This window comes from Sparassis crispa, assembly GCF_003851025.1.
Source record: "Sparassis crispa DNA, contig_000001F, whole genome shotgun sequence".
Classification (NCBI taxonomy): Eukaryota; Fungi; Basidiomycota; class Agaricomycetes; order Polyporales; family Sparassidaceae; genus Sparassis; species Sparassis crispa.
The window spans coordinates 3,193,966-3,215,156 of record NW_020939748.1 but is presented as its reverse complement, the minus strand read 5'-3'; the positions used below and the strand labels follow the sequence as shown (position 1 = coordinate 3,215,156).

The 21,191-nt window shown below is 52.6% G+C and overlaps 7 protein-coding genes across 7 annotated transcripts; 5 read left to right on the top strand and 2 right to left on the bottom strand.

The window, feature by feature from the left end:
- Nucleotides 1-234: 234 nt before the first annotated feature.
- Nucleotides 235-2,646, top strand: SCP_0211460 (1,4-alpha-glucan-branching enzyme; the record flags this gene model as incomplete). The annotated part of the gene is made up of 8 exons (XM_027755056.1): nucleotides 235-484; nucleotides 538-653; nucleotides 704-1,025; nucleotides 1,076-1,518; nucleotides 1,570-1,955; nucleotides 2,010-2,079; nucleotides 2,132-2,542; nucleotides 2,602-2,646. The coding sequence occupies 8 exons, from the start codon at nucleotides 235-237 to the stop codon at nucleotides 2,644-2,646; spliced, it is 2,043 nt and encodes a 680-aa protein (XP_027610857.1).
- Nucleotides 2,647-2,960: 314 nt separating this feature from the next.
- Nucleotides 2,961-5,954, bottom strand: SCP_0211450 (hypothetical protein; the record flags this gene model as incomplete). The annotated part of the gene is made up of 4 exons (XM_027755055.1): nucleotides 2,961-4,472; nucleotides 4,537-5,652; nucleotides 5,715-5,750; nucleotides 5,805-5,954. 4 exons carry the CDS (start codon nucleotides 5,952-5,954, stop codon nucleotides 2,961-2,963), a joined length of 2,814 nt encoding a protein of 937 aa, XP_027610856.1.
- A 595-nt stretch (nucleotides 5,955-6,549) lies between these two features.
- On the bottom strand, nucleotides 6,550-8,208 carry SCP_0211440 (Dehydrogenase RED2; the record flags this gene model as incomplete). Its single annotated transcript, XM_027755054.1, has 10 exons — nucleotides 6,550-6,660; nucleotides 6,733-7,058; nucleotides 7,110-7,155; nucleotides 7,207-7,291; nucleotides 7,354-7,439; nucleotides 7,494-7,570; nucleotides 7,633-7,728; nucleotides 7,784-7,885; nucleotides 7,947-8,057; nucleotides 8,118-8,208. The coding sequence occupies 10 exons, from the start codon at nucleotides 8,206-8,208 to the stop codon at nucleotides 6,550-6,552; spliced, it is 1,131 nt and encodes a 376-aa protein (XP_027610855.1).
- Nucleotides 8,209-9,096: 888 nt separating this feature from the next.
- On the top strand, nucleotides 9,097-9,852 carry SCP_0211430 (hypothetical protein; the record flags this gene model as incomplete). Its single annotated transcript, XM_027755053.1, has 1 exon — nucleotides 9,097-9,852. One exon carries the CDS (start codon nucleotides 9,097-9,099, stop codon nucleotides 9,850-9,852), a length of 756 nt encoding a protein of 251 aa, XP_027610854.1.
- A 43-nt stretch (nucleotides 9,853-9,895) lies between these two features.
- Nucleotides 9,896-10,213, top strand: SCP_0211420 (hypothetical protein; the record flags this gene model as incomplete). Its single annotated transcript, XM_027755052.1, has 1 exon — nucleotides 9,896-10,213. The coding sequence occupies one exon, from the start codon at nucleotides 9,896-9,898 to the stop codon at nucleotides 10,211-10,213; it is 318 nt and encodes a 105-aa protein (XP_027610853.1).
- A 2,195-nt stretch (nucleotides 10,214-12,408) lies between these two features.
- On the top strand, nucleotides 12,409-14,240 carry SCP_0211410 (hypothetical protein; the record flags this gene model as incomplete). Its single annotated transcript, XM_027755051.1, has 8 exons — nucleotides 12,409-12,510; nucleotides 12,561-12,584; nucleotides 12,631-12,672; nucleotides 12,724-12,789; nucleotides 12,842-13,192; nucleotides 13,241-13,324; nucleotides 13,374-13,478; nucleotides 13,533-14,240. The coding sequence occupies 8 exons, from the start codon at nucleotides 12,409-12,411 to the stop codon at nucleotides 14,238-14,240; spliced, it is 1,482 nt and encodes a 493-aa protein (XP_027610852.1).
- A 2,447-nt stretch (nucleotides 14,241-16,687) lies between these two features.
- On the top strand, nucleotides 16,688-18,918 carry SCP_0211400 (hypothetical protein; the record flags this gene model as incomplete). Its single annotated transcript, XM_027755050.1, has 4 exons — nucleotides 16,688-17,060; nucleotides 17,110-17,207; nucleotides 17,399-18,713; nucleotides 18,773-18,918. 4 exons carry the CDS (start codon nucleotides 16,688-16,690, stop codon nucleotides 18,916-18,918), a joined length of 1,932 nt encoding a protein of 643 aa, XP_027610851.1.
- Nucleotides 18,919-21,191: the final 2,273 nt, after the last annotated feature.

Here is a 21,191-nt window from a genome sequence, read left to right as displayed (position 1 = left end):
AGACGAAAGGCAATATTGAGACTTAAGCTGCCCGGCCTGGAGATCTGGATCTGGCTACAACATCAATACTTCCGAGGATCTTCCTCATTCTCGGTCACGTGACTGTGTCACACTGCGTCACAAATGGCAGAGTCATGTGATGTGACGTCACGACGCGTCTGTAGCTCTGGCCCATCCCAGTCCGCGCAAACTCCAAGTCCGTCTCTTCTTCCTTCCACTACAACCACTGCCACCATGACAGAACCTCTCAAACCACAGACCGTGCTCGATGTTGACCCGTGGCTCGAACCCAATGTTCCCGCCGTCATCCACCGCCATGACCTCTTCAGGAAGTGGAAGGACAACATCCAGCAAGCAGAAGGTGGATACGATGCATTCACCAAGGGATATCTCAAGTTCGGCCTGAATGTGGGTCAGAATGGAGAGGTTGTGTATAGAGAATGGGCACCGAACGCGAAGGAGGCTGCTTTGATCGGCGACTTCAGTAAGTGTCGCGTCGATGAGCAGTACCCGGTACTGATCGCCATACCATGCAAGACGAGTGGAACAGGAATAGCCATCTCATGAAGAAGAACGAATATGGCATCTGGGAGATTACTGTACCCCCCACTTCGCCGGGCGTATGCGCTATCCCCCACGATTCGAAGATTAAAGTGTGCTCGCTCTGTATTTTGCTGTTGTACAATCTCATCGACGCCTGCAGATATCGATGGTTCTGCCTTCCGGAGAACGGATTGAACGTCTCCCCACGTGGATCACTCGCGTCACCCAGGAACTGGCAGTGTCACCCGTGTACGACGCACGATTTTGGAACCCTCCGCCGGAACAGCGGTACAAGTTCAAGAACCAACGTCCGCCGCAGCCCAAAAGCGTCCGTATTTACGAGGCTCATGTTGGTATTTCCACTACCGAATATAGGGTCGGAACGTACAAAGAGTTCACGACGAACACCCTTCCGAGGATCAGAGACCTGGGATACAACACCATCCAGCTCATGGCTATCATGGAACACGCTTACTACGCCTGTGAGTGCTTCTTCCTCGCACTTTTCCGTGCTCCAACTAGGCACGTCCAGCGTTCGGCTACCAGGTGACGAGCTTCTTCGCGGCGAGTTCGCGCTACGGCTCCCCGGAGGAGCTAAAAGAGCTGATCGACACTGCGCACGGGATGGGGATCACCGTGCTCCTGGATATCGTGCATTCACACGCGTGCAAGAACGTGCTCGACGGAATCAACCTCTTCGATGGCACAGACCATCTTTACTTCCACGAGGGCGGTAAGGGGCGGCATGACCTCTGGGACAGCCGCCTGTTTAACTACGGAAGCCATGAAGTGCTCCGCTTCTTACTGAGCAACCTACGCTTCTGGATAGAAGAGTACCAGTTCGACGGGTTCCGGTTCGACGGCGTTACAAGCATGATGTATATTCACCACGGGATCGGGACTGGCTTCTCTGGCGGGTACCATGAATATTTTGGTGACTCGGCTGATCTCGAGGCGATTGTGTATCTCATGCTCGTATGTACCTTCCTATGTTGTGTGGAGGTAATACTGAATATCGCTACACAGGCAAATGATGCGATGCACTCGCTCTACCCATTCTGTATCACCATCGCAGAAGACGTGTCTGGGATGCCGCTGCTTTGCGTGCCAGTATCGAAGGGTGGGGTGGGGTTCGACTACCGCCTGTCGATGGCGATCCCCGACATGTGGATTAAGCTGCTCAAGCACAAGAGTGACGACGATTGGGAGATGAGCAACATCGTGCACACGCTAACCAACCGCAGATACCGCGAGAAGAGCATTGCTTACGCGGAGAGCCACGACCAGGCGCTCGTCGGTGACAAAACGCTCGCGTTCTGGCTCATGGATAAGGAGATGTACACAAACATGTCGGACCTGACGGAGTATACACCAATTATCTCGCGTGGAATCGCGCTGCACAAGATGATCCGGTACGTGCGCGTAGATTAAAGGAAAAGTGTGAGTATATTCATTCTGTTCTGCAGTCTGCTCGTGCACTCCCTCGGTGGGGAGGGTTATCTGAACTTTGAAGGCAACGAATTCGGTCACCCTGAGGTACGTCCATTGCAGATCTCACATTGTGCACTCACCGGAAGGCGCGATACAGTGGCTCGACTTCCCTCGCGAGGGCAACGGCAACTCGTTCCACTACGCCCGACGTCAGTGGAACGTCGTTGATGACAAGCTGCTTCGGTACAGATACCTGAATGAGTGGGACAAGGCGATGAACCACACGGAGGAGAAGTACGGCTGGCTCGCCGCAGAGCCCGCGTACGTCTCGCTGAAGCATGAGGTCGACAAGGTGATCGTGTTCGAGCGCGCGGGACTGCTCTTCGCGTTCAACTTCCACTCGACGAAGTCGTTCACGGACTACCGCGTCGGCGTGGAAGAGCCCGGCGAGTACCACATCGTGCTGACGAGCGACGAGAAGCGCTTCGGCGGGTTCGATAACGTGCACCTTGGCGGGCAGTACTTCACGACGCCGCTGGAGTGGAATGGACGTAAGAATTGGCTGCAGGTGGGTACTACTTCTCCCATCGCGTCCGGGTAGCCCCTAATTCGTCTGTACTTCTGCAGGTTTATATCCCGACGCGCACCTGCATTGTTCTTGCGAAGAACTGATTAGATGTGAAAGACCAATGAGAGTTGCGGCATTCAAGAGGGGAAGGCGATAATTGCAGTGGACGAGCAGTCGACATCGTTGTACTGGTGATATCTAGGGCTTATAAAGAACACAAAGAAAGACAAGTAGCTCTTTGCTTAGTGCATGCCCGCGTGGGCGGGAGTGATGAAATCGTTACAATCTATAGGCCACGGCCAGAGAAAAACATACACGAGTGATGAAGGCCATGTACAAGAGGATACATACACATCTATTAAAAACGTGGGAGACAAATTAAAATGTTAACCTCGTAAAACACGCGTCCATCCCCATGTCATGCGTCTTTATTCGGGACCCATGCTAGTGATCCAGGTCGCGCATCCACACCCGGACCCGCTTCAGACCTGCCAGTCGGTTCCACGAAACTGGGCACGCCAGCTCCTCTGCGGGCGTCGTGAGCTTCTTCCAGTCGCGTGAGTGCCACTGCAAGAGCTTCTGAACCCGCCGGCGGAGGGAGCACGAAGTCCTTGTTCCCAAAACTGCTCCTAGGATAAATATGCTGCTTAGCGACACCCTGCTGAGCGGATCGTCCACCACCCTCAGAACTTCTCCGTCCGCGAGCTGCTGCCTCGGTAGATGTCGGACTTGAAGGAGGCGAGACCTGGCGGGTTGTCTGGCGCCCGTTAGGCTGCATCCACGCGTGTTCGTCCGGGGCAGGCATCCACTGCGTGCCAATAACGGGTCGGGAAGCTACAGGAGCAGCAGGGAGAGTAACAGTCGCAGCGGGGAACCGATTGTGTTCAGCAGCAGACGATGCAGACACAGTATCTTGGCCCGGCATGGGGATCCAGCCCCATTCCCAGTCCCGACGCAGTATGCCATCCTCTCCCATTCGCCATCCCGCGGACACAGGTCCTGGTTGCGCCGCAGCCACCGCAGCGGGGACATCGCCTGCTTTCGGACCTGTCTTGGTACTGGTCTTCTCCATCTCTTGCCCGCGGACTTCTGGCTTGGGGACTCTCATATCCTGATGGAAGTTCCCGCTGGAAACCTTACCCAAGTGGTGTAGGATAATCCGCTGTTGTTGTTGCGAGACGCCGGAGCGGCTCGGAGGACGCGAGGGTGGAAGAGAGGATGCAGGAGACAAAGACTGGCTTCGCATGCCGGTCGAGTTAAGGTTATCCATGCGCCCGGGGACGAACTCTGTAGCGAAAGGGTTGGGCTCGAATATGCCATCCGGTTCGCGGTTCGCGTCTCCAGACGCCATCGGAGCACTTCCAGGAGTAGACATGGTCAAGCTACGATCTAGGTATTCTGCCAGGGAGGGCATGCCGCCAGCCGATGCGGCTGGTGCGGACTTCCGAGAACCTGAGGTTAAAGCGCCTGCATCTATAGCGGCTCCAGTCCAGTTCATCGTCGCAGAGATCATGGCGGGCATGTCGTGGACGCGTTCTGCAATTTTGTTGGGAGTGGAACGTGCATCACGTCGGTTTCCGCGAGAGTTTCCTCGAGAGCGTTCCCTTCCACGCCCACTAGATGAACGAGATATCGGAGATGTCTTATAATCGGCTGACGCCAGTGCCCAATTTGGCGTGACCGATGTCCCAGTGGTTCTGGACCGTTCAGCCGCCCGTGCCCAGTTCGGAGTCTCCGAAATATGCGATGGTCCTGCGCTGGAAGAACTAGGAATACCAGAAATCGGCGTGTTCGTTGGACGAGCTGCTGGTTCCACAGTAGTGTGCGAGACTGGCCTTGTCGGGGATGTCCGCACATCATCGACTGCAGTAACGCTGGCCAGAGGGAGCTTCAAAATCTGTTGGGACAGCTCAGGGTATTTTATAGCGAGCTAAAAAACGGACGAGAGAACATACGCGTGAATAACAGACTGGACATCGCAAAGGATCACTCACGTTCGTTGCGTCGGCGTACGTCTTGGGGAGAGGAATTCCCAGAGGTTCAATCGCAGCCTCTCCAATTCGTAGAGCGCCCGAGCTACTATCAACAAGTGGACCAAGTGAATGGGACGACACGCTTGGTTGGACAGACCGGCATTTATAGTCTGCTGCTTCAGTGGCGACATTCCCTTTGACTGGAGTGCCCGAATCAGGCTCAAGAACTGAAGGGGAAGAGCGAGGCGCAGACTGAACAGGATTGTCATTCGCTGAGTCAATGATGGCACCCTCATCTAATACAGCGCCTAATTCGGCATCAAGAGCAGGTGCAAGGGAATTTGAAGAAGGCGAGAGTGTCGGCTGGGCAAAGCTGCAGGCGTTCTCTCCCAAGTAAGCATCCACAGAATCAGGAGAACCATCAGACGCATCCAACTCCGCTCGTGACGGCACCTCGGGGATGATAGAAAGCACATCCAAGGCATCAGAGATAGGTTCAGCAAGGATCTCCGAACTTTCACCAGTACCTGCAGATTCACCCGACACAAATGCATTGGACTGCACGGGCACCGGGCTACTGAGTGCGGAGAAGAAAACATCAGACAGTATAGGCGCTGGGCTGCCAACTTCAGAGATGACGACCGCAGACCGAGAGGGCGTCGAGCTGTTGACAGCAGCAACACTGTTATTTCCGGGGGCAGAGTCGTAGGAAGACCCGAAAGAAGCGAACGAGAGACTGGTAGGGGGGTCTTCTTTCTCTGCTACTGCGTCAGATGAAGGAACGTCAAGCATAGAAGCATCCTTTTTGACATCTAGCATAGATGCGGCTGGTATCTCCTCCGGTGTCGGGACAGACATAGTTTCAATGTGCCGAAATGAAGGGACTGAAACAGTGACCGAAGAAAATGCTGGTGTAATGGTCGGGCATGGCGTCTCGGATTGCTCAACACTGGAAACGATTTGTTCGTATTCTCGCACGCTGGTGCTGCCATCATCTTTCGGTGCTTCATCCGCGACTTCGTGCTCAGCCGTGGAGATGGCCTTCTCCGTAACAGCGGGTTCAGCAGTACTTCCTTCCGAAGACTTGGAGAGTGTTTCGCGTAACACATCGTTGTCCGCGTTTGTAGGAGAGCCATCCTAAACGGAGAATCGCAACGTCAGATTATGTCAGACGGTGTTAAGAGACCAGATAAACTGACGGTCTCTCGAGCTCTACTGGAAGACTCCTTCCGCACCTGACATTAACTACTTAGCCTAGCTCTGACACCCTTGCACGCAAAACTACTGACATGACGGTCGATCTCCGCACCCTGGTTTTCGACTCGGGTGCTTCTCTGCAATACTGACACGTCCTTTGGCGGCTCGAGAAGAGAGGATGAACGTCTGGAGAACTTCAGAGGATTGCGAGAGAACACGTTGATGACCGCCTGAGGAATCATGGTGAGGACTACCGACGCTGCTCCCTAGGAGATGCAGCGGGGAGGTGGTAGTAGGAGACAAAGCTGGACTCGAACGAAGTTGAACTTGACGTGAAGAGCATTTGGACGCGTGAAGAGTGGTGCCGAGTAGCCGTCTGTCAATTGACAGCCAACGACGTGACGGTGCACGACCTCGCACATGTGCGTCCAGTTCGCAGGGCGCCTCACCTTTACACTGGTTCATTCCGGAATCCAGGCGAGACTGACAGGAACGGAGGACAATACAGTGTCCGGACTCAGATATGGCCCGACTGGTGAGATAACTACGCACGGAGACAACAGACCTTTGCAGTCTAGTACGTCGAAGCATGAGGAACAAATCTGCATAAATATGCGATAAGGAAGCTTCACGTACTCCAAGAGATACCTTGTGTCACGCAGTGAGGTAGGGAAGCGAGACAAACACAGCACAGCGCAAGAGAAAGGTCACTCTTAGCACACGCCGGGTTATTTAGAAAACCTCCAAGGATCAATGCAAATCATGGAAGAGTTACACCCTTGTACAAAGGAAGCCACATGTTAGTAAATAGCAAGGGTCACCAGGCCCTGCTTGAGTTCAACCGCGTTTGGTAGAAGCCTCGGACTCCGCGCCAGCAGGGGGCACTTCCTCTGACCGGCGACTGTTCACTTTCACGAAATCGTCCATAGCATAGTCGCACCCAGAGACCTGCCGGAAAGAATTACAAGAAACCGCGTAAATACCCCGTAGTGGACCAAATCTATGTTAAAAGGTGCTTACCCATTGCGCAAGGTCTCTCAGGAAACTTGGAAAAAGTGGGAACAAAGGAGTGAAGTTAGCGAAGAAAGGCAGATATATGGTGCGCGAGTGCTGTTCATCCAGAGCCGTTATCACCGCTTTCACCACGGTGACGGGAGCAAGGCTTGGGAAGAAGAATCGGTGCAGCGGTGAGACAGGGAGTTGGACGGTGGAGAATAGTCCAGTCACGACATGGCCAGGAATCATGAGGGTAGTGCGCACGGACGGGGCGTGGTACTTGTGGTCAAGCTCATAACGCAGGGACTCGTGCAGAGAGATCAACGCCGCCTTGGACGCGTTGTAATCAGCTAGGCAGAGGATTATCAGTATGATTACGAGCGCAGTACCGGTGAGCTCACTCATTTTCGCCATGCCTACCAAGCCTGTTACGGATGCCATATTAATCTATGGAGAATTGAGTGCCGTCAACAACAGCGTGTATTACGTGACTCTCACGATGTGACCCGAATTTTGTTTAATCATGTGCGGGAGGAACGCTTTCAGCGTCCAAAAATGCGCCAAGGTGTTAACCGAGAATGTTCTAGTTGGGGGAAGAAACATCGTCAGAGAACAGGGAGAACAAAAGTAGATGTAATTGCATACTGTTGAATGTCCGCGGCGGTAAGATCAACTAAGAGCTTTCCCTGAACAACACCGGCGTTATTGATGAGTATGGTCGGGTGACCAATCTACAGGTAAAGTAGAGTTCAGCCCGGTTCCAAAGCCGATCGCAGACGACTAACTTCATCCGTTATCTTCTTGGACACAGCTTCCACCTCTTCCCATTTTGACACATCACACTTGTAATACGTTATGTTGACTGTATCAAACACATATTGGATAAGATGAAGCAATTATTTTGAACGCCACGAGTGCACCTACAATTCTCAGTGATGATGGGCTTGATGTCCAGCACAATAACAGTGACATTGCGCACCGCTAGGGTGTTCGCAATGAGTTCTCCGATACCCGAAGAACCTGTGCACGAAACTTTGATCAGAACGCATATAAGATCAAATAGCACAACACGCGCCTCCGGTAATGACGACAACCTGTTCGCCCCAGTCCAAAGGTGGCTGCCCGAAGAGAAGACTTCCTTGATTCCGATACAACCGAGAGCACCACTTCAAAAACCCTACACGACACCGTATCAGGGGGCTGATATCAGTGAATCCACGTAAAACATGAAGACTCACAGAAGGCGCAGAGAACCAAATTATAACCGACCGTGGCTAGAACAGCCGGATCGGACCAGTGTAATCCCTGAAACAAGAAGAAAACCGGGAACAAGAACGTGAAGAATGGACCTCGAAGCGTTTACTCGGCATTGAGCTCAGAACTGCAATCCCGTAGACAAATATACTCACTGAAAACAGTATGCGAGAGGTGCTTGACAACAAGATCGATGTCAAACGAGTCAAAAATCGGAGATGTGTCGTATTGCTGTTCGCCTTCCATGCTGAAGACCTCTCTTAAACGGTTTCTTGGCAAACGCACTGCGGGTGGCAATAAAATGAAACAGGCTCAACCTGTGGTGGTAAAGAGTGAAGAAGGCTGTGCCGCAGATGTGGTCGACTGTTGACGTGGAATCAAGTCACAAAGTCGCGTCTGACAGTACGCATCGATGCTTCTTTCCTCAGCCTCCCACGTTGTGTGATGATATTTTAACACCGACTCAGTTTTTCGCGGCGTGGAATCGAAACGACACGCTACAGGCGATTTTGACGGAGCGCTCATTTTAATTGTCAATGCTGGCGCTTAAATTGGTATATCTAGCGCATTTCTCGGGAATAATTTTACGGAGACTTCGTAGAAGGTCGAACACACTTTCAACCCGGGTTCCAGTGCCAGTGGCACGTGCAGTGGTAAGCTCTCTCCATCATGCATAATGCATCATGATTGAAGCAACTGATATGGATTACTCTTATTATCCGGGCTTAGGCTTAGCCTGGTGAAGTGAACTTGACGTGACGAACGGCTGCAGATATCTAGTAGCCTACTATCACAGGCAGAAACTGGCACCATCGCGCGCGCGACTTCCCCACGAGATCCACTTCCTCACTCCGCCGTTCTTTCAGTTCTGCTTCTGCTCCACGATGGCCCACATATAGATACTTCTTCCTCCATAATAAAGCTGTTAGCTAGCGATCTGAAGACGCTTCACGCTACCTCGACGTACCCAACGCCTACCTCCCTTCGTGACGTCTCCTCTTGCATTTCATATTTCACGCTCATAACGAACCAGCTGTACGTCCGGATTGTGTACATGGGTATATCTGACATGTCTCACTGGTTCCCCAGGACACTATACTCACCCCTTTAATAATCTCGACCGAGACTGCACCTATGCTCAAACTCTTCAAGCAATTCAGTATGACGAACTTTGCAGTGGGGAGAACACCTTCTGCTTCCGATCGCTTCAAGATCATCGTCGTTCACCGGCACCCTCAGCGCCTCCCGGAACTGCCAATTGAAATTATCATAGAGATTTTCGAGATTGCCGTCTATCTCTCGAATGAATCTGCTGCAACGATCTCGCTCGTCTCGTCTTGGGCACGAAAGATAGCAGTACCGCATCTCTTCTCGACAATCGTTAGCCACGCTGCTCCTCTCACTCCCGAAGAAGTCGCGAATGCGTCCAAGTCATCCCAAGCACCCACGTCGCGCACAAAGCTTTCCCCCTATCTCGGAGGATTCGTGCAGCATCTCTGGACCGAGAGGACTGGCATATCTAATATAGCCAACGAGGTGGACCTGTTTCGGGCATGCCCTAACGTGGAACATCTTGCACTTTCATCTCCGTCTCTCCAATCGCTTTCGATGGCATGTCGCATGCACCGCAAAACCAGCATCGTCCCTGCGTTTCCTTCGTCCCTTCGTTCTATCACCATGATTACACCCACGTACCGTTACGAATGGCACATTCTCGTGGGAGTCCGGGTGCCGAACGGAGGGCTGCTCCTGCACAACATCACGCACTTGCGCTTGCTCGAGATGGGAGCCGCGGCATACGCGCCGCACGCGCACCTCCCCAACCTCACACCTAGCCGTGCCCCATCTCGGCGATCAAACTCTCGCTCACGATCCCGTCCGCCTCCCTGACGGCGTGCTGCAGCACCGCAGAATCCAGATGATCGTGCTCACCATGGACGAGCGGAACTACTTGACCACACCGTGGTACGAGATCCGTCGTCTTTCTTGGACGAGCTCAGGCTCGAGCTCGAGCAGGAAATCTTACGGCCTTCCCCGCGATGGCTTCCGCGAGCTCGTGCGACGCGCGCGACAGGTGGACGAGAGGCTGTACGTCGTGCTTTCGCCACGGGTAGACCAGGATGCTTGCGCTGAGTGGGAGGCTGCCGCCAGGGGTGGAGAGAGTATTTGGGAGACCGCTCTCAAAGCGAGGGAAGACGAAACATATGGAATGGACCTTCCTAGGAAGTCCACTGGTTCGAGAAATCGGTAAGAATTTCAGGTCTGGCATAACGATTCACGGACCCCTTCTTGGTAAACGCTCGCTTTCGTTCCCTCTGATTAACTTCTTGTCAAACATCATACCCATTGTAAGTAACGCAAATATGTAGCTCATACTTTATGACGGTGTGTATCATCGCAGTTTTTCTTTCTTCCTGTATAGTATTGCACAGTATATCAATTGCAGTTGAAGAATAGGCGTGTCGGCATGATCAGATCACCTCATGTCTCCTCGTAGTCAAGATCAACATATTTGGTACAGGTGCGCCTTCCTCCTTTCGTCGTCACTTCGTACAGTCTCACCGGCATGCACAGGTGCATACGGAGAGTGCGAGCCCATATTTGCACGCGCAGGTCGATCAAGGTAATCACGATCACGGGACTCATCATTATTGTCCTCGACCTGGGTGGCGGCCCGAACCACGACCGCATTGGATTCCGCTACTGGAAGCCCCCGGGCACATTTATGACCACATCTCGGCGCCAAGGGGAGCTGGATAGGCACTTTCATTCTCAACCAGAACCTACCATCCACATGGCGTGAATCAGTACCACCTCTGAAGTTGATATCGCATGCAAATATACCTCGACTGCACACTTCTGCAATTACTCGCAAGCGCGATCAGTATATGCTATGATGCGAATAAGCGGCACATTTGCTCCGTTTGGAGGGTCCGGGACAGGAACTATGTTGCCGTTTTTGTTCAAGCCAGGCTGTCATATGAGTAGCGTATCTTGGATCAGAGAACGTCAGCATGTGAATTTGTCTTGCTTGCCACGGGGATACAGTAGGTCCTATAACGAAGTCTGGATCGCCACGCTCTGGGGATCGCACTCTGATATAGCGTCGCTCGAGGCAATCAATGTAGTACTGAAGCATGCATCAGTATTCGTTTCGCCATCTCATGTAACACATAGACTGACCTTCCACCATTCCTCGTTTGCGTCTTCGAACCACTTCCTTACGAACGGCTCCTTCTCTCCCGGGGCTATCTTTTTTCTTTGGAGAACAGCTGGTAAATGTGCTGCATTAAGATGGTCTACTGGGGAGGACATCCAGAATATGATCTAGTGAGACCCACTCAACCACAGCCAGGAAGGGCGGCACTGCATTACCGGATTTTTCACTTCCAACTGACAGCTCTGGATATCATTCCCAGGGTGACCAGGCTATTGCAACCATGCCCATACCTTGCGGCCTGGCGCAACCAGTACGACAACGTTAGAGCACAATTTCCAGTGTTGGGAGGCAGTCAGAACCTGTAAAGACACTGGTTCAATGTACAGGCCTAAGTAATATTCATCGAAGTCAGCACCTGGTCAGGAGGACTAGATCCTAGGACCAATATTCACGGATCACTCCGCATGGAGATGAACGCCTATTCCACCGACGGAAAGTGTGGTACACAGGCAGGCTTGTATTGCATCCAGGTTTCGAATATGGGTGGACGTAGTAGGATGGATAGAAGGATAGCTCGAGTGGGAAATGACGCCCGCGGTGGCAACGAACAAATATCGGGTTGACAAAGGACAATGAATGCTGTCCAAACTATCATCTCCCTCTCAGCTCTCCATGGCACAAAAGCATATGGACTAAGTAATCCTCCTGTCTTCACACTCTCAGTACCCCTCTACAACGACGTTTTTGCCCTCGCGAATTCTAACTGTGCTAATTATCCTCTGTCCTGGCGGCGACCTTGGACTCGGATGGCGACGAGAGTGCTGTGCAGCATCTCTACTTCCCACCACCTGAACTTCTTCGACCAGCTATCGGATGGCTACTATTCTGCCAACCCCTCTCCTTGCCTGGATCAACGATTGAGAGAGAACACATCGCGACCGTCTACCGCTGAGATCCCAGTGACACGTGCCCAGCCCGACGCGCTGGTGGCTGAACGTTCCAGTCCTTGTTCTCTGGATAAATGCGACCGAGGTTGTGTCCAGGTTACCTTCAAATTGTCCGTGACCACCTCAACGCCGGATAGGTTAAGGCGTTGCTCCAGAGTAGGGGAGGGGGCCCTCTGCAAAGTATGTCCTCTCACCTAGCCTTGCGACTCCTCCTGCGTATACCCAAATCCCAAGGCTGGAGGAGATCTCTTACATATAAGCTCACGAATCCCACTCTCCTCCAGCAAAACAGATGGGGCCAGGGCTCCGAACCAGACTCAGACGCAGGGGAACAGAGGCATGCCAAGAGAGCAGACGACGGCGATTACTGCGGGCACGCTGCTTGTGGGCACAGTGCGATTCCTCATAGGACAGACAACGGGCCCTTACCTCACACAAGAGGTGAGGCATACAGATTCCCAAGCTTGGAACTTATTCCGGAAGCATGTGAGGAGGAGGATCCGTCCGAACTTGATGTGAGTCCACCAGCTGGTTCTGCTAACATACGCTGACACCGTCCAGAACTGCCTCCAAAATGATTCAGCGGAGATGGCTGACATTCTGGTTTGTTCTTCTCGTCATCTTCGTCCCTCCCGTACTGACATGCTTTAACAGACAGTCGAGGTGGCTAGGGCCCATTCAACTCATATTCCGGAGTCGCCGCCTGTGTTGGAGCGGAATGTCAGTCAGTCTTTCCGGAATGCATTGTACGGGCTGTTTAACTCTCTTTCAGAGTCTCCTACTGGCGCTTCAGCGTGACCGAAGAAATCTAGTCCTAGATTCTCTGGATCCGGATCATGTCCCACACATCGTGATTTCTCCTCCAGACGACATATGGGACCTATACTGGGCAGCTTGGATTAACAGGGTTGATCCTCAGTCGACAAATCACTTGATTGTACCACCCCAAGACGTTTCCACTCCCTTAGCATTTCTACCTCCTTTTGCTGGAGTTCCAAAAGGTCGCGATGGGAGTGTGGAGTGTGGAGTATCTCGACATTCAGATATTTTATCTGGTACGGACAGCCGGACAGTGCTCCCCCACCCACCAAGAGTATTCAGTCTCTCAAGATTCCGACAAACTGTACGTCCGCTGGCTCAGCATCACAGCTTAACACGCTTATCATCCCAGATCGCCTCCGCGTCGCAGGAGCGGCAGGTTTTGTTCTTTGACTGTGTCATAACTGCCGTGCATCGCCATGCATTCAAGGCTTGCGTAAGTTTGCTTCTTATGTATCTGCTCTTCTCTAACATCATTGGGATAGGCTTTGATTGTTTGTTCATTGGCACCTCTTTTCCGTGCCCGATGGGACACACCTGGCTTCTTGCAACGATTCGAGAAGCCGTTCCGGTGGTCAGATGCCGCTGAAGTAAGCTACTGGCACATAATGCGCTATGAGATACGGTCCCTGACAGGCCGCTAGCCTTTGCTGTCGTTTTACAGGCGGTGTATCGGTGCTATCATCATTGACTCCACGACGCCGTGCACCACGCCACATATCGTCATCCAGGAGCCTGCGCCAAACAATCCTTGGGAACTCTCTGCGAACGTCACGTCAAGTCCGCAGGATTACGGCTACGGTCGCTTCCTGACAGTTCCTGCATCTTACGTCGACTTCGTGAACGTCGACGAATCAACCTTCGCGGGCGAAGACTACTGCTACTACAGCGCGTCACCGGCGAGCACACCGTCCCCACGGAGCATCAGCAAGACCAACGTGCTGGAGCCCCTCACTCCAGACAGGTTCGTATCCGAGAGTACAGACAGGTCTGTACAACCGCTGCTCACGTCCTATGCGGACCACGGCCCTTCTGATTGCGACTCCGTCGCTTGGCCGGCGGGATGCACGGAAGGGCCGCAGATAGTGTCCAGAACTGGTGATCGCTACTATGCGATCCCGATGACGGACGACATTGACGATATCCTCCTGGAGGGAGAGCCCTGCGTTGAACTTTACGGAGCCACTGAGCCAGAGGAGGAAGACGAGGAGGAAGACGTTGAAGTTGAAGGCGAAGATGAAGGCGAAGACGTTGAACTGGAAGACGGAGGGGAAGACAAAGATGACCTTCCGCCCTTCGATGACTGGTATCAGGAGATTGCTCAACGGGCTCATATGCAAGCACCAACATAATTGCATCGTCGGTCATCTGCCGCGCACTCTCTCTATACCCAGCACATTCCCGTACGGTACTCGTGCGAGTTGATGTTGTATTTTATACCATGTGTCATACCGAGTACCTTACCCCACCTACCGTATGCATACCTAAATACATACCGCTTTCATATCTTACTGTCTCTTATTGCGCATGATGAGGTACTCACGATTTACCATGGAATGTCTGCCTTGCAGACTCATAGTGCACGGGTGCCGTGGACACGGGACCATCCCTCGCACGCCGTGCAAGTACTGCGAGTACTCGCCTCTCTCCTTGGAGTAGCACAACAGCTTAGAACGGCATCGCAACACACGGACCTAATGCAGTCAGCCGCAGATCACTGTGATGTATCGCTCACCCTCTGGCATGACGGCGAAGCCGTCCATTACCTTCGTCGGCCTGCACGTTTCCCTTCTCTAGGCCGTAACAAACTCGACCCATCTGGACGAGGCAGTGTCCCGAAGGACTTGCCCTTGCCGCCGGGCCACGGACGAGTGGTGCATAAACATTTGCCGTTCTAAGTGGAGGACGATCTAAAGAATGCCGGCGTTCAAGGGGCACACCGAGGGGAACACGAGCTTAAGCCGCATCACGTAGGCCCTAAAACGCATTGAACGAGAAGTTTGAATGCCAAACTTCCGTTCGAGCGCATCACCCTGCATGAGAAGAGCGTCTGCGATGGCAGACTGAATGCCGTCTCGCACACGCCTTGAGAACATTATGGACACCGTCGAGATGGAGCTGCCTCATCTGCAGTGTGGAAGTCGGAACGCGCACTTAACCAACTTGTCAGTGACCAATGGGTGCTCCACGAAGTGCCGTGCCAAAAAAAAAAAGCACGGGGACTGAGGGAAACACAATCATGCAGCATCCCTGGTGAGATATTTCCAGATGCAAATTCTCGAGTCGGCCTGCTCAAAGTCAGCTCTCTGTAAGGCAGGTCCGCTCCAAGGTAACCGTACCCCTTGTGGCGTCGCATCCAAAACGGCAAGGAGCGCCTTACGTACCTGGATGGCACACAGTAGCCTCGACACCTTCCGTGCGTACGTGATGCCCAGACCCGCGAAAATGTGTCTGCAGCAAGCGGGCCCAGATCAAGCAGCTGCTGAGACCCTTGCTCGGTCTTGGTTAAACGATTTCTTGACTAAGCGCAACCCTGTCAGATTCTTAGATTCAAGACCCAGAGGATAGCAAGGACACCGAGTAATTAATGCCATGTTGCTGGCATCCACGAATGCTACGGTCTGAGTAATAGAGCGGTCAAAAACCACGACGCTCTCGGTTCCTCCAGCCTGGACATGGCGGCGAATATGTGACTCACCCGATCATAACCGGAAATCGTCCATTCTCCACGGGTCAAGCGACCCGTAGACGTGGAAGTGCATGTGCGTAACAACGTTCCGGTGACCAGACAGTATGAGGAGCAACCGCACATAGAGGGGGGACAAGATGAATCATCCGTGAGAAGTAAAGGAAGATTGGGGAGAGAGCTGACTTCGACAACGTGCGACTGATCAGTGCGTTATGATGCAGATATGAGACCCAGACAGAGTCAAACACGGGGGCGATCTGTATTTACATGCCGTCAGTAACAGAGCGGGAGACTTCGACCGACTGACATTGATAATTGATTGAGATCGCTGAGTAGCACATCACTGTCGTAGTAGCAACCTTGAAAAGCGCTCACAGGTACATCACGGCGGTAAGATGGAAGGACACCTCCAAGTTAGCAAAAGGATGGACGAATTCTGAGAGATACGGAACCAGTCGGCGTATGAGAGTAGGAACATGTCCAAGCTCAGTGTTCAGTCGCATACGCGTACGTGGAAGGCTAGCCGCGAGCGGGTCGATCATGATCAGAAGAGGCCATCAGACGGATAGAGATTTCACCGGAACTCGGAAGGTTGTCTTCATTTTGGCTCTGTAGACATAAAAATACAGTAAATTTGCGGTGAACCTCCGCCAGCCCAGGTGCTACCGGACGTGGAAACATCAGAAACGAACTTGGATCGCTTTTGCGATGGCGGCTGGGCTCGTATACATTGAAGCTCCGTCCAAAATATACCTCAATGAATGGGCCATGATTCGCTCAATGCTGCGGAGTGAGAATAAAAAATATGTTCAACCCCGAAATACTTTTATAACGTGGGAACAAAAAGTGCTATTTCAGATATTGACAAGGGGCAGACAAATTGCAAACGGGGAGATGAAATGCTCCCCGCTTGTTAATTGCCCTCCTCCGAGTCTTACCTTAGATCTATACTTTTATCACCTGTTAATCCTTCTAAGACGAATTTGCCGTCGTCACAATTCAGATCTTCTGCTACTGACATAAGTACTTATCTTCCTTTCGTACCCACCCTCATCTTTCTTCTGTTCCTCCACGAGGCGTCCTCGCCCCCCCCCTTCCTGTCGCTGTGTTATGACTGACAGTGTAACGATATCTCTGCTCCCAGTATCTCTCTCCCTGGTCCATCTACCTCGGTCACGCCTAGAAACGCTTTCCCAGCACGTTCTCCGTCAGATTCTGCAGCCCAGTCCTATTTTTCTGAACGTTACTTGCAACGAGATCGAGCTTAGCCTGTTTGCCGAACGACATGCCCTCAAGGACTTCGAAAAGATAGCTAGGAAAGATGCACAGAAGTTGAGGTCGCGAAGAAGAGAGGAGGGAGGTGAAACACATCCCACCCAAGATCACAAAAGGAGCAAAAGACAGAAGGAGGATTGGGAGCCTGTCGAGGTTTCGTCCGACAAGTGGAATGTACTCCAAATTGACTCTCATTCGGATCGCCTGGGTGCGTTTTTTCTTCTCTATTCCTGATCGGTATTTACTGGAGTATCTAGACACTTCGGGTGCTCGCGTACATGAGCTGTCTGCTCCTCTGGCCGCAGCGGGTATATCAATCCTGTACCAGTCATCTTACATGTGCGATTTCATCTTCGTGAGTATCCTACTTGCCCTCCAAGCTTTCAGCGTCAATTTGCCAGCCTTCCCTATCCAACACGTAACTCGCTTATATTTCAGTACCCCTTTCCCTCAGGCTATGATTTCACCTTGTCTACATTGAATTGAATTTCCTACTCCACCACACTTAAAAATTTCCGCATTGAGCTGACTCGAACCGTCTGACAGGTAAAATCCTATCGTCTCTCGGAAGTGATGTCTCTTCTCGCCTCTGCCGGTTTTGACCTATATTCTTCCGATCCCTACAACCTCACCGCCCAGCTTTCTACTTTCACCTCGCCAATGCTCTCCCCCACCAGGGAAGATATTTCGTCGATCAATATTTTGGATTTGGCGACGGCGCAAGTGCAACGCCATGGCATTGATCCTGAAGGTGGGGCTGTATTCTCCCGCTCACGGAGCAACACGAACTCCAGCAGCTCCAGCTCGGGCGGCAGAACGGTACCACAGAACCTGCACGTATCGAGCCAACGCGATTTCGAAGACGATAGCCCTGCTAACCAGGTACCCGAACGTCCGGATGCAAAGCAAGAAAGAGCGGCCCAGAGCCGCTCGCAGTCGCACTCGCCGTCCGGGTGTGAGGTGCGCGTCCTGGAGCCCGATCTCACGTACGTCGGGCTATCGGACGATAGCGTGGAAATGTGGGGGCTCAAGATCGTCAAGCTCGTGGCATTTCCTGAGTTGATTGTGCCGGTTAGGCGAGGGAGCGGAGGCGAAAGCAGCTCGTCCGCTGCCTCGCATGGCCGTCATGTGTCTCCTTCGCCGGAGCATCCTGCCCTCGATCAGGTCCCGGAGCCCGTACACTTACCAACCATCGGCCTCTCCGATGATGTTGATGCTGTGCCGTTTCACATAAACGTCGCAAGTGACGGAGAGAAAGGGAACGGGAGCGGGAGCGACACCACGACACGCGTTGGGCCCGATTCACCGAAAGGTGACCCTGCGTTCGACATGTCGCCTGTATCGCCCCTGTTTGAGACGAGGAACGGGAAGGTCTGGGAAGACGTTTTCGACCTAGAGGACTCGAGCGACGAAGAGGACCATCGTTCCAAGAGCCCCAGCGAAGAGGCCCACAAGCGGGAGACCTCAGAAGTACTTGCTGCAGCAGGCCAGACTAGGCCTTTCCTTCCACACCTTGAGACTCTCAAGCCTGCTCATGACCACTCACGCTCTGCATCAACATCTTCGACGTCATCCGCCGTGTCGACACCTCCCCTTCTCGTCCCTTTCTTCTCCTTCACCCGCACGTCTGAGGGCTCGTCACTTACTGCTCCAGTATCTCTGCTCGCCGCGCTCTTCCCGCCTAGCGAGAGGCATATGGTGATTTGCAGTGACGAGCTTGACATCTTGGATTCTCGCGTTTCCTCACCCATCACGCCGGAAGGGCCTGAGGTCGGGGAATCGGAGGATCACGACGACGAACGGAACGGTGCTCAAGGCCCGTTGCGATGTCTGCAGATCGACTTGCGGAAGTTTGGGTTAGGTGGGTATTTTCCGAAGTCTCGCACCTTTGCTGTGGTTACTGATGCGAGTGTCATGCAGACAAGCATGGACTTGTGAATCGGTATTCCCGCACACTCGAAGAGAACGGCATAAACCACATGTACAGTTCGACGTACAAGACCGCGAACCTGCTCGTCGACAAAGCGCACGCGAGCCGCGCGCAGGCTCTGCTGCGCTCTTGCTGAAGGAGCGTCCATGATATCCTCTCTTCACCCCTCATCTATCCACCTTATCTTCCATTCCTTCGACGCTTACGACAAAATGGCACACGACTATACTACAACTTTACCTTCAGCGATACCAAACGTCTGATCATGACTGCGACCGCCCCCCCCCCCCCCCCCCCCCCCCCCCCGAACCCATGACGTTCCTTCCTCCCATGTATATAGTCAGCCTATCCTATCCGCGTTGGTTCACATCCGTTCCTTTCCCTATCACTACATCATTATGCGACTGACCTAACGCCATACAGCACTTTCGGACAGTCACGGTTCCGTCATCGTTTCGCTTGCAGGACTACACATTGTTTATTAAATTTCCTCTGCTCATTCATTTGCTTACCTCCATCTTGTTTATTGGTTCGTCTCATCTCACTAGCCCATTCCGTGCACCGTGAATACGATATGTAGTAGACGCGTTGCACTAGCGCAGCAGACTTACATCTGTGTTATACACCCCGCACTCACCTCCTGTACTCCCCTGCTGTATTTGTAGTCTTCAGTGCTACTTGCTGGTATTTCTGGTGAAGACGGTGATGGCCATACCGGTCCGTCGCGTGAGTCGCATACATAAGCTGGAGGCGGAAGACCGATTTCCTGGAAGTTGGAGCGGCTTCTGATGCACGTTTGTCTGCGTGATTCGTGTCCTCCGAAAGCACGCAATGCTAGTCCGTGATGCCATGTCTGTGCCCCTTCTTTGTTGTGCATGCTGGAAAGGTGTCGTCATTGGGTGAGCGCTGATTACAGCATCCCAGGATTGATATTGAAGCTTGCGTTGTGCTCTTTGTTCGTAATGTCTAAGTGGGGATTGCGGCATCATGAGGATGGCCCATCATGGGGACATCTTGAGCGCGTCCTGCGTATGCATGTTCCCATGCTGGCCAAGGTTGACGTACATCGCTTGTGTGCATTGATGTTGTTCGTCTGCATGGGGACGTGCGAGCCATGAATGCTCCTCGCCGGAATGGTAGTGATGAGTGGACACGCTATGACAGATGGACCACTGGTTTCTCCCTCAAGTTGTGATGAAGGGTGAGTGATGATGATTCCACCCGTGGATCTGTCATCAGTTACACTTCATCACGACCATTCGCAGTCTTTCCTCAGGCATTGCACGCGACCGATACTTTCCATGAACAGGCCAAGGGCTATAGAAGGGTAAATGGGGAGAAGTCGCACGCGCGAATCTTGGCATCAGGCAATCTGTACGCGTCATAGCGTTGAGGCAATAAAACTGCGGCACAACATGGAACATCTGAACAGTCCAAGAAGTCTCCTACACCATTGTCAGCGTTCTCGAATGACGACATGAAGGTTGAATGTTACATCGACGCCTGCAGGCAAGAATATATACAGTCCACAAAGCTTCCGACGCGCCTCTTGGGATAAGGCGGGTATCAGGCTGCTGCGAGCTTCGCAGCCGCCGCGAGAGTACTTGATACAACGACAGATTCTGATAACCTGGGTAGAGTGTGCTCAGCCATGCCAGCGATCCTGTTCACATGCACTTGATAGTCGACAAGTTGTCGAAGGCAATTGTAGCGATGGCGCATTGGCACGCATACGTCGACATATTGCCGCTATCGCTATGAGATAGGGCCACATAAATCCTGTGATCACGACGCGCATGAGATGTCCCGACGACGTTGTGGCATTCGTGCGGGCGTGTCAAATAATGGGCCCTAAGTTTGGTACATCTGTCAGTGCAGCTTCTCCGTTTGATAAATAATGAAGATTTCTAGTGGGACTATCTGGATGAGATTGAACTTCGTCGGAGTGACCGATGATTTTCCAAGCCCGGATCGGGACGGTCCACCGACGCCGTTGGCGGCCGCCACTGAATCCTCATATGGAAAGTTTAGATGTTCGACTGAAACATCAACCTGGCAATATACCGACGCCTCTTCAAAGTCTTCAGATCTCTTGCTCACATGCATTGCTGCGTGCTCTGGTCGTGGGTGAAGTGGACTTTCTGTAGTTTATGGGCCGAGAATAATTTGGTGAAAGACAAAGTTGAGGCGTCAGCCTGGCTGCAGGTTGACATGGAAGGTGCTTCCATGTCCCGAACCTGACACGAACTCTTGGAGGATGGAGTAGACTCGCCGGAATTCCCTTCCCTCGCTACCTTTTCTTTAACCACCACTCCGTCTCTCCCGCCTCTACTGCTGTGTCGCTATGTCGCTCTCTGATTTCCGTCGTCAAAAAAATCTCGACCAATACCAATCATTGCCTTCGTCAAC